The sequence below is a fragment of the Apostichopus japonicus genome, chromosome 8 (genome assembly GCF_037975245.1).
Source record: "Apostichopus japonicus isolate 1M-3 chromosome 8, ASM3797524v1, whole genome shotgun sequence".
In the NCBI taxonomy this organism is placed as follows: domain Eukaryota; kingdom Metazoa; phylum Echinodermata; class Holothuroidea; order Aspidochirotida; family Stichopodidae; genus Apostichopus; species Apostichopus japonicus.
Window position 1 is genome coordinate 30,928,518 of NC_092568.1, and position 13,189 is coordinate 30,941,706.

The 13,189-nt window shown below is 38.2% G+C and overlaps 1 protein-coding gene across 3 annotated transcripts in view; it reads right to left on the reverse strand.

Annotated features, from left to right (window-relative positions):
* The window catches only part of LOC139971551 (cysteine-rich motor neuron 1 protein-like), a 73,002-nt gene extending 60,818 nt beyond the window's left edge, over window positions 1–12,184 (reverse strand). For 2 of the 3 annotated variants that reach the window (XR_011794416.1, XM_071978124.1), the window contains exons 1-2: window positions 10,838–12,183; window positions 2,014–2,232 (exon numbers count right to left, since the gene is read on the reverse strand). Coding sequence is in view for 2 of the 3 variants with exons in the window: in XM_071978124.1 (XP_071834225.1) it covers window positions 2,014–2,232; window positions 10,838–11,165 (547 nt within the window). In the remaining variant the exon portion in view is untranslated. Of the gene's footprint in view, window positions 1–2,013; window positions 2,233–10,837 lie in introns of all 3 variants that reach the window. The other variant, XM_071978125.1, reaches the window with a different exon arrangement.
* Between the last annotated feature and the right edge of the window lie 1,005 nt (window positions 12,185–13,189).

Below are 13,189 nucleotides of genomic sequence, written 5' to 3' on the forward strand. Positions count from 1 at the left end.
ACTTGTTCAGTTCTCACTTACAATATTAGGATATTACCCAAGACATGGGAATTGCATACATGTGCATCGTGGATCAAGTGAGAACATTGTGGCTACCATGGTGCATTGTGGATCCACAGTAGATAACATCGTGGCTACCAGATGTGCCCAGAATTTCTCCAGAAATAGTTAAAAGACTTAACTTTTCTTTGCACTGATGTTGAAGTTTACATACATATTTGATACTAAAATCACCATTTTACCTAAATTTGCTTTCTGCATATATGATGAACAGTGGTCACATGAAAATACGTCTGAAAGATAATGTAGGCGACAGGGAGGCAAACACCTTTCTTGTACTGGGGGAGGGGGAGATGGGGAGGGGGAGAGGGGGAAAGATGTTAAGTCATCTAGGTGAGTAATCAATGAGGACAACAGCAGAGAATTATGGTAGAATGGAACGTGCTTAGATACACAAAGTTCTGTGTAATAATTTCAAATAATTTTGAAGAACTTTTGACTGTTTCAGTTGTACCGCACATACTTCATGTAACATGAACTGTAGACTAGTATTTTTTTTGTGATTTTCTGTTTGCCTTTCCTGGTGGGGGTAGGGGGGTGGGTGAGTTCTCTGTGATTTTTTTTTTTACTGGGTGGTGCTAAAGCCTCTTGAAGTATATTTGATTGAGTCCCCGGGTAGGAGGGTACATCTTACTGTAGTTTGAAAAATTATTGCAATCATAATATAGAACCTGACATAACAAGTTTGATGGAGGGAAGGACAGGGAGAAGGAGAAGGGGAAGGAGGGGAAGAAGGGGAGGGAGGGAGGATGATCAAGAGAGGAATCAATAGAGGGATAGAGGATTGGCCCTTCAGTTAGGCCCATAGAAATGTAAGCATGACAGTGCTTTACTTTGTGTGGCTAATTGTGTTTATGGCAGACCAGAAAGCAATCTCTTCCCTAATAGACCAAATAGGAAACTCAGACTCCCTTTGTTCAAACATATCACAAGTTATGTAGCTCTTTATGCACAGCTTGTGACAAGCACAAACATGCACCACCCATGCAGCCCTGTTTAACCTAGACTATATGCAAGAAAATAGCAAATACTAATATTTAGGTCATTATATATGATCCATAGGGGAGAACTGTCCACTTAATTGCCAATGCTTAAGCTTCACCTTTTTTCCCCTCTCCCAAAGAGCAAACGGACACACGCACAAATTTACAGACAGAGCTGACAGATTTCCTCTTTTGAATGCATACATGTACTTTAATCAATCCCGTTTTAAAATAGCCTGCACCTGGACATGTGGCTGTCTGTGACTGTCAAATCCTAACAATCAACAATTTAGGCTTCTTATAGCATTCCAGCCTTAACAGGATAATCCTTGGTCAAACTAAAACAGGTTACAAGGCTTCCAATTGGATTGTTTAGGCTCCAGTCTCCTGGGGAGTGTTGACATACAAACAATTGACTTGGAAAAGAAACCCAAATTCCTCCTATAACGACTTCTGTCATATAAAGACAATGACCTGGCTACCATAATTAGATCCCCAAGTTTGTTCTACCCTTCTACATCTTGATAATGATGAATACCAAGAATTGACTCTTTGTTTTCTTTTCTTTTCAGATTGATTAAATGTTTCTTCTTGCCTCTGTTAATGCTTGGAACTACTACTTTACATACCAATATTGCTTTATCTCAAATTTGGGAGAATTATTGCACAGTGATTAAAGAGAGAGCACCTTAAAAATCCATGTAGCAACATCAAGACATTGACTCTGAAATAGTATGCTGTATAGGTGCACCCATACCAGTCAGTGCATGGTACTGCTTTCATTCCCAACATAATTGTCCTAATTATGCAACACTTTGACTCCATCTTATAAATAGCGATGCCCCTACTGATGCCCCTAAAGATGTGTGATGTATGTTAGAAAATCGCTTACAGGGTACTGATTTAAGCATAATTAAACAAGTGATGATTAATTGTGTAAACCATCAAAAAATGCAAAACGCAATCTTACCCAAAGAGGGCTGCTGCCCCAAAGAGGGCTGCTGCCCACTTGCTTCCTGACATTCTTCTCGCGTTGCAAATTCAAATGGAGTTTCACACAGGGCAACTGTCAGATTGAGGGCGCAAACGCAAACACCGCCATCATCGTTACAACCAGAATACGTGCCTTCACACAGGTCAGAACTGTACTCATAGTCTGGGAGAGAGCTGTCCTGTGGTCCAACAAGGTCTGAGAATCAAAGGAACATTACAACATTTGGTTATCACATCAATGTCAATACATTCTTAGACCTATTGTACAGATGGAATGGCATACATTTAATCAGGGGTCACCTAAGATTAAGGACGATGTTAGTTTACCTTAAGATTTGATTCAGAGTTCTACGTGCTGGACTGCATTATTTTCCCTGAGTTTGATCTGGATCAAAACTGCATATATCCATAATACAGAGATCGGATTCAAACCTAACCGTCATGCCCCTGCCATCCGATGCCAAAACTAGAAAAGCCATCAGACCGATAGTGATTCCATGCCATATTTGACAAGACAACATTCAATAACATTGCACACAATACTTTCAAGTTTCTAACAGTTTACTTATGTTCTTACAACTAATGTAGCCCTCCACATAAACTGTTCATATCAAGGCCTAGCCTGTTAACAAAGTTTCAGACTTTGACCTCAAAGTGACCCTTACTATAATGTTGGATCATCTACATGCAAAGTTTATGTCCAAGGTTGTCTTCTGCAGTTCTGCCTGTTTACAGTCTCTGATGACCTCAAATAACCTTCAAGGTCACCATTCCCAACCTCCCCCACCCCCCCCCGGCCCCCGGCTCTTGGATTCGCTTAAAGATGGATCCACATAACAGAAGTTCAACCAGTATACAGTGTAACATTACAACACAATCCTACACACTAACATATGCCATTAATTGCCACCGTATAGATTTCATACACTGTAGACAAGAAACCAAAGAGGTGCCAATTAAATTGGCAGATATCCAAAGCTAATTCAAACACTTCCATTCTTGTTAAAGACATTAATCAGTACAGGATACATTAATTCTAAGATTCAGCTATGGCGCATATATTATGGGAGTTTTAAACTCGGGATTGCATTACAACATAAAATGAAATCTATCCTGGCTCTCTCTCTAGGTATGTTTTTGATCATCTCACCATTGCTCTGGGACTCCCAGTCCACATGCCATTCTACATACCAAGTTGACTGTGACAACATAAACAAGCTCCATTCATCCTCTCAATTTGTTAGGCAATGTGAGTAGACCTATTCTTATGGTAAACAATGGCTTGGGAATCCTTTCACCTCAAGAGGGCTGTCAAGGTATTTACATTTAGTGAGGAGAGAGCCTTCAGAGACCCATGTGTGCAGAGTGACTAGCTAACAATGGGGAATTTAAAGCATGTTTGACTACTGACCGTTTAACCATCACCCGGCCATCACACGCACACACAGAGTGGGCAGTCCCTGGTACAAACATACGTACTTGAGCAAAATAACTGTCCAAAATAGTTTATCAAGAGTGTGTAGTTATCAAGTAATCTTTCCCTACAGTTTCCATACAGTTTCATGCACTGTATATGTGTGTATAGTACATACATACATACATACATACATACTCATAAAGTCATAAACCAATACCTTTCATGATAACCTTTAAATTCACCTTTTTTAGTTTTGACAAGTTCCTTAAATCACACAATCAAATTATGAAATCTGTTATCATATTTAAGTTATACTTCTTTTCCACAGGAATTAGTCTTTTCTGCAAAGAATGAGCAACTCAAAGCTTTTGTTTATAAACAAATCAATCAGATCACTGATGCATCTAATGGTTGTCAGGGTTATACACTGAGCCTACGGCCATTTTAATTAATTTGAATCACAAAATGAGATCAGAATGTACTGTTCTTGCATGAATCTCGTTGTCATTCTATTATTTGAAGGGAAAATCTGCTGGTTCTATCTTGACTCACTGGGACTTCCAATCTGATGTCGCATGTCCAAACAAACAAAGTTGGTTGTCTAATAAAATTAATGTATTTAGTACAGTTAACTGTGAAAATCAATTACTGAATTCATTTTGTAGCATTGTGATTACTGTATTAATGTCAACGTTATCCCTATACTGTTCAATCGTATGTACACGACAAACCATCATCTGAATTGATTAACATAGTAATTTGCACAACACAACCATGTATATTTTGCATCACGTCAATGTAATAATAAGGTCAGAATAATCGGTGCATGCAACAGTTTCGAACACTTTGTTTGGTTTGCTTTTTTAATTAAAATGTCTTGTGCATACACACCAATGCCACTCTGTACAGACTGTATTCCTGAGTAATGGTCTGAATGAGTAAGTTTTGATGCTAGACTTGAAAATGTTGTCTCCCACCACAACCTCAAGGATATGTCTTTAGTTTTGAGAACAAGAATTTAGTTATCTTGGAGCTCAGGTAAATCCTTCAAAACCATCAATCCTACAAATTACTGTGCAGGGGGCTTTGTTTGAACATACCTAGCACATTTATGATGTTCATTTTTATATTACTTAACTTCACCATAAAATGAGAAAATAAAATTCAATCACCAATATATATAAAATGAATTCATCGGTGACAAATTAACAACACGGGACTTTTCCAGCATAACATAAATGACATTCATGCTTTAACGAACACTGTCTTCACAAAGTAAGTAATTTATGTTAATTTCTCAAGGGCGTAGGAACCGGGGTGCTGGGGGGCGCTAGCCCCCCAATGAAAAATATGGGGGGGGGGGCGGAAGTATCATTCCGCCCCCCTGGTTCGCAAGTCAGAAAACCCCTTTTTCATTTCCAAATGAGAAAAAAATCTCATTTGCAGCACCAAATTGCATCTAAGGCCAGGTGAAAATGCAAAATTATTTACAAAATGGAGTGGGTGTTGAAGTGTGCTATATTGCACCAAACTGCATCTGAGGCCACCTGGAAATGCAAAAAATTTCCAAAAGGGGAGGGGAGTCCCCCTCCCCTTAGACCCCTCCCCCGGGCCGGCCATCAGTCCATCAGCCCTCCACTCAAAAGTATGTTCCTACGCCACTGCAATTTCTTAGCTAAATTTATGCAACTTCTGTTATAAAGAAGTCAACTTACTTTACATTTCATTACATACAGTATACCACTTAATGCATGCCACAGCAAGTTTATAAAGTACACATTGTTTCTGCAGAGATAGAAAATAAAAATAAACCTCCTTTGGTAATTTTGCCTTCCTGCATCTTCCGCAAGCTGTCCCCCCCCCCTCTCTTTACACTCCCCTATGGCCCCCACTCCCGTTACCTTCTCCAAGACACCATAACTGTCATAAAGCCATCACATAAAATGTGTATTATCTACTCTTCACTCCATTGACTCTGTGAAGTGCTAGGCTATCACAGTTTACCCTACAAATGTGACTGCCAGTGAAACCAGAATGAAAACATTTCATGGTTCCTTGCTGCTGTTCATTAGTTCCATTCATAGGGAAATTTCTAACAAAGCCCTAATACAACAACAGTAATTTATGCTCACAAACTTTTGTTGCCAAAGTAATGCTAAGCCCTGATATCAATTGCAACACACATCAGTGTGTGAAGACTATCTACCATTATCATCATACCAAGTTTGACGAAATTCCGACTAGTAATAGTAGCCAAGTAATTGCAATTTGGAGTATTTCACGTTTGACCCCATGATCTCATTAATATTCATGAAATGAGCACCAACATCAACAGGGATAATCTACTTACTATGGGCCACCCACTCACCAAGTATGGTAATGATTGGTCATTCCCTTGTTGAGTTATTGTGCATACAAACTTTTCATAACGAAATAATGCTAGCCCCCCCCCCCCTTTATAAACATGCATGATATCAATTGCAACACACATCAGTGTGTGGAGACTATCTACCAATATCATCATACCAAGTTTGACGAAATTCCAATAAATAGTAGCTAAGTTATTGCAACTTGGGAGTTTTTCACGTTTGACCTGTGACCTCATTAATATCATTTAACTTTGAACTCGTATAACTTTGCACACGAAGGTCACATTGGGGTCAACCTATTGACATTTATGATCAGAAGGCACCTTTGACATCTGAAAATAGCATCGAAACTGTAAAAATCCCCAAAACATGAAACGGTCACCAGAGGTCAAATTGAGGTCAAGGGTCACCCAGATGCGGGTTGACAAATGGATTACATTGAAGCAACTCCCAACCTTAACGGACAGTTCGTTATCAAGTTATCACAAAAATACTAGTTTTTTATCATTAATTGACCTTTGGTGACCTCGGATCACATGACCGTTAAGTTTGAAAATATTCCCCTATACCATTTGCAACTTGTCCCAAAATATCAACCATGTCACACCTTGGAACTGAGAGTTATTGCATTCAATGTCTGAAAATTAACTTTGACCTCGTATAACTCCGCACACAAAGGTCACACGGGGGTCAACCCATTGACATTTATGATCAGAAGGTACCTTTGACATCTGAAAATAGCATCGAAACTGTAAAAATCCCCAAAACATGAAAAGGTCACCAGAGGTCAAATTGAGGTCAAGGGTCACCCAGATGTGGGTCGACAATTGGATTAAATTGAAGCAACTCCCAACCCTAACGGACAATTCGTTCTCAAGTTATCGCCAAAATACTAGTTTTTTATCATTAATTGACCTTTGGTGACCTCGGATCACATGACCGTTAAGTTTGAAAATATTCCCCTATACCATTTGCAACTTGTCCCAAAATATCAACCATGTCACACCTTGGAACTGAGAGTTATTGCATTCAATGTCTGAAAATTAACTTTGACCTCGTATAACTCCGCACACGAAGGTCACACGGGGGTCAACCCATTGACATTTATGATCAGAAGGTACCTTTGACATCTGAAAATAGCATCGAAACTGTAAAAATCCCCAAAACATGAAAAGGTCACCAGAGGTCAAATTGAGGTCAAGGGTCACCCAGATGTGGGTCGACAATTGGATTAAATTGAAGCAACTGCCAACCCTAACGGACAATTCGTTCTCAAGTTATCGCCAAAATACTAGTTTTTTATCATTAATTGACCTTTGGTGACCTCGGATCACATGACCGTTAAGTTTGAAAATATTCCCCTATACCATTTGCAACTTGTCCCAAAATATCAACCGTGTCACACCTTGGAACTGGGAATTATTGCACTAAATGTCTGAAAATTTACTTTGACCTCATAAAACTTCACACACAAAGGTCACCTGGGGTAAACCTATTGACATTTTTGATTGGTGAGACGTGAATATAGCATCAAAACTGTAAGAATTCAAACATTTTTTTCTTTGCCCATTTTCTCACCGAAAATACTAGTTTTTTAACATTAATTGACCTTTGATGACCTCGGATCACATGACCGTTAAGTTTGAAAATATTCCTCTATACCATTTGCAACTTGTCCCAAAATATCAACCTTGTTACACCTTGGCCCTGGGAGTTATTGCATTAAATGTCTGAAAATTAACTTTGACCTTGTATAACTTTACACACAAAGGTCACCCGGGTGTCAACCCATTGACATTTTTGATCGGAAGGTACCTTTGATATCCAAATCTAGCATCAAAACCAAACATTTTCTTTTTCGCCCGTTTTCTCCCAAACTAAGCACATTTTTTTTAATGTGACCTTTGACCTTTTGACCTTGGTTTCAAATGTAGTTTGATCTGCTGATTCCAAAAATCAACACGATAAGTCTGTACAGCCATCCTAACTCTGACCGAAAACTTTGACCCCATATAAGTTCGCACACAAAGGTCACACGGGGGTCAACCTATCCATATTTATGATCGGAAGGTACCTTTGACATCTGAAAATAGCATCGAAACTGTAAAAATCCCCAAAACATGAAAAGGTCACCAAAGGTCAAATTGAGGTCAAGGGTCACCCAGATGTGGGTCGACAATTGGATTACACTGAAGCAACTCCCAACCCTAACGGACAATTCGTTCTCAAGTTATCGCAAAAATACTAGTTTTTTAACATTAATTGACCTTTGGTGACCTCAGATCACATGACCGTTAAGTTTTAAAATATTGCCCTAACCAGTTCACAACTTGTCCCAAAATATCAACCTTGTCACACATTGGCACTGGGAGTTATTGCAGTTTTAGTATTTTGGGTTTTTGGACCATAACTGACCTTTGCTGACCTTTGTGGGCACCAAAAACAATAGGGTTCATCTACTCACTATGGGCCACCCACCCACCAAGTTTGATCATGATCAGTCAATCCCTTGTTGAGTTATCGTGCATACAAGCTTAAGCGTCACACACACACACACACACACACACACATACACACACACACACACACACACGCCAACCTGAATACATAGGTTCCTTTGCTTTCAGCAAGGAACCAAAAACAAAGTCCTAAGTACAAATAAGCCAAAACCACCGATTGACAATACTTTGTAACTGGCATCTGGCTGGCTGTCCTAACAGACAATGGATATTATTGAACTTGCAGTGTCACCCAAGGAGAAACTCAATCTGCAAGGGTGTTAAACATGACAAGATGGAATTAAACGGTTGTTCAGGCATGAATGGATTTAACAAGAACAGTTTATTCAAACTGCTAAGTATTAACTAGTATTAACTAGAGTGTGGATTTCATTAACTGATCAAAGGATTAGAAAAAAAAAATATTAGTAAAAGGCAACATTAAAAGGTGGATTAATTGATTTACTTATAATATTATCCTGTGTAAAAGTAAGAGTGCCTGACATTTCAATCCTACTGTAGCAGGATCTTCTTCAGAGGCTAACTATTTGCAAACAGTTTTGTTTTACTTTGATGGTATTTAATCCTGTTAGACTGAAGAGAGAGTCAACCAGGTCAACACTTGTCATATATATATACCACAGATTATACAGTACTTACACAAGATATTGTACTCAAAGTACTCAGCTGTCCTTTCCTCAACTCTTACAGCTGCCCCAACCCCAAACCCTTCCCCATTCTCAAATAAAAGGGGATTTGGTGGAAGATGAGAAAATGTAACAACTTGGTGAAGTGTCCTGTTTTGCGATGTTTCCACTCCCCCCCCCCCTCCATCCCTGTGGTGACCATCCCTTCCCAACCGTCGAAGTGAAAGAAATGGACAAATGTATATGATCATTTCGTTATCTCTGCATGCATAGATGTCATACACAGCTCAAATAAATGTAAATGTTTGATGTTTTCAGGATAATTTGAATATATATTTTAAGCAAGAATACTGACTGAAATTTCACTCTACAATATTACAATATCTTCCAGCAGAACTGTTTTTTTAATATATAAACCTTTTTCTTTTTTCTCTGCTTTCTTTTTTCTCTGCTTTCTTTTCAGTTTATTCATTTTCTTTTTTCTATATAATCCCTATAGATATATCTTAAAGTCTGAGTACTTACTATAACTTGTAGCTTCAATTATTGTCTAGTCTGTCAGTAGCTCACACACACACAGTCGTAGAATAGTGGAGCCCTCCCACGATTACATGCATACTGTATTATTGATCTAATGCAAAAGGCTTTAATTATCAAACATCATCTGGATGGTCAATTTAAAGTAATACAAAGAAGTACATATGTCAGGGATTTAACATTTGACTTTTATCAATAAGCTGAATCTGTAGACTGTATATATGTAGAAATCTTAATTATCTAGAATATTGATTGCACTGCAAAATAGAGGTGTGAAGTCACACACATATTGACTGCTTTGGGTGAAGATGAGTCACAACAGTATATATATTGAAAGTTACAACAAAAAAACAGATTGGCAGTTGAGCACTTCTAAGACTTCCACATAAAATAGGAAAGAGGACGTCATATTGCCAGAAGAGATTGTTTTACTTCTTTGCAGATTCTATCCAAATTGATTTATGAGAAAGCAGCTTTCAACTTTTTATGTGATTAATCTGGCCTAATAGGAAATAAGAGAGTACAAGATTATTTTTCGGGAAATCTGTGATTTAACTTTTATATAAATACAAAACTTAATATTTTAGCCTCTGAAAAAGATCCTGCTAGGATCGAAACGTCAGGCCAACTTAATTTTACACAAATACAAAACATGTGTTGATACCATTCACCACTTGTGGTCATCTTTTATTTTTCTTGGGGTGTTGAAAGGGGTGCTGATTATTGGAATTTCATTTAATGCATTAGTACTGTTTGTTTCATTTTCACCTGTATTGCATTCATAGACTGCATTGAGTATAATGCCTCCTTTTTCCTTAATTACTGAATTAAGTTTTCGACACCTACTTCAGGTTATGTATTAAAACTGTAAAACTATACAGCACGCCATTTGTAATTGAGCACCAAAATTAACAATTAAGAGGCATCAAATGCCATTTCAGACCTAGTGGAACATTACATCACAGAGCCCAGCCCCCCCCCACCCCGGTGAGCTCTTCATCTTTCGTTCAGTATAATGAAAATGATAAAACAATTTTCTAAATCGCCAGTTTTCTTTATCAACCCAGGCCCCCACCCCTCTCTGCAAGCCTGATAACAAGGCAAAACACTGCCATGTGGTTTGCAACTTTACACTATGACATTGCAATGGATTACATCAGAACAATTGGTGCATATGACAAGTACAAAAGTGTGACTGCTAACTCCTACGCATATAAATAGCACATGTATGCAAAGTACAACTTTTAATCTAAGTTAAATTTGACTTTAAGCTGCAGCTGGTGTGTATAACTCATCAATTGAAAAAAAATGCAAAAATCCTTGATGCAATTACCTTTTATGCAAACACTTGGCTGTTTGGTCTGCGGTGGGTTTAATATAATATCTGTCCCCCAGTTTTTTGCACATATTAATCCTTGTCGACATTGGCCATAATATTCACCATCCAACTCCCCACATGTCTCCCCGAGTTCCTTGGCACATTCTATACAACATCCACACGGATCCAGAATCATTTGCCCAGGGCAGACGAGGTCTGTTTGACAATCTCGTTCATTGCACTGTCTACATTGAGGCAAATCACCAGCTATTCCTCGTAAACTTGACAGAAACATCAAAACTACTGTAAGCAGCAGTGCAAGATGTTTACGTGGAAAATACATGTTGATGTTTTTTAAAAAAAAGAGTGAACTGAGTTGTTCCCTTTTAGCACAAAAACTCTGGCAAGACTTTAAACTTGTATATGGAATGTTAGATTATGTTGAAAACTTCAAGCTGGAGCTGTTTGAGGCACAACAATGGCAATAAGAACGAACGAAGTAAGGCCTAACATACATTCCAAATAGGCCCACAGATATCCTTTTGAAAAGTGATACCAACAAAAATTCAGTATGTATAGAATTAAATCTGTTGGCCTTCACATCCAAAATAAACTAGTAGTAGTAATTTGTGACACATTCCTGAAAAGTATCCTGCGGTAGTTCTACACTCATAAGTTTGAAGCACAATTCAAACAATACACGCTTATTGGCACGGCCTCTTAAATAATAGCAGAGCAGAAATGAAAGCATCCACAAATTTTCATAGCACAGTCATTTTGCTTGTACAACAACATAATGCAGATAATTAAATGCTCCTGTCAAATTCTCATCGAAATTCCGTAGTATATCCTGGAAAGGGCTTGATTAATCCATTATGATCACTTTCTGACATTTCTTTGAAACTAGGCTAGCTTTTGAATCCCCTGTCCTGGGTAAGCAATAAGAGCTTACCTGGGGTTGGATAGGCTAGACTAATCCTTCTGTTTACAACGATAAATCACAGGTTTAAGTTAACCTACAAAGACGCATAAAGGAAACTCCGAACGGAATTTGACTGGTCAAAGTAGTCATGAATGTAAGCTTAATCTTGCAAATCAATCAACACAGTCTGTCCTTTTCCATGCCATTAAGATTACAAAACGTATTTTCCGAAATCGTATGCGTTGACGTGCTCTCAGCCTCACATGTTTAATATCTTCTTGGCTTATACGTCAATTCTCTGTGTGGTTAAATGTTTGTCCAGTATCAACCATTTAATTTACGTCTGACTTTTTAATGTACACATATAAAATACGAACGAACTTCCAACACTGTATAGTATACGCCAAAGCAACCGTAACGTAACGTACCTATTTGTGCACGAATTCAACATTAAATGTACTGAGTGAATTACACAATTAAGCTATGAATATTTATTTCCATCGACAAATCAGGAGTATTGAGAAAAGAAGCATACTTATTTGATTGGTCAAACATCTTAGGCAGGCTGTGGTAGTTAGTAAGCGGTTATAGAGCAAGAAAGTTTAAGTCTTGTGTACTGGGTCCAATTTAGATACCTTCATGAAAGCTGTTTGTAGCTTTTACCACCTTAACATTCCTTCTCATCATTATCGCAACAACAACAAAGTCCGCAAAGTTACAGATTTTATTAAATGAATACAAGGAGATGAATAAACAGAAAACTATGGAAGAGCGATCATCTTACTATAACCATTCAATGGTTGTGAGAGCGTTAGCGAAAATTTGAGGGCGCGTGTCAACAATTATCTTTCTTCACAATCCAAGTTAATGTCTTCATACAGGTCAAGCCGCCAATAAATTCAAGCATATTTCACCAGAAGCACACATACATTGAATGCAAACCATATATACCTCCTCCTTCTATCCAGCCTTGGATCTGTAAGTAATTCAGTTGAATGTATTCCAGGAATTACATGAATTCGATCAAAATATAATCTCAGCAATAAATGAACTTGACCGACATGCACGTTATGTCGGCGGGACGATGTGTATTACTTTTGAACAAGGCGTTCGAGAATATAAATATATATATGTTATATATATTTTCATTTGCCATTGTCGTGTACCTCCATTTCATTAACAAAGTCTGTTCAAAGTTTCTTTTTCGGTTTCCAGCCTAAGGAATCACGAATGATTTCGAGTTGGTTAGCATCATGTTTGATCTCTAGAGTAAGGCAAATTGCCACCAAAACAAAACTAGTAGTGTTCGATCAGGTGACAAACGCCTACAATTGAATTACGACCTTCCTTACCGGTTTAGAACCTCTGGACATACAATCAGCGATAACCGACAATAACTGACAATTCAAGCAATCCCCTGTCAAACATTAAGGGACGACTGACCC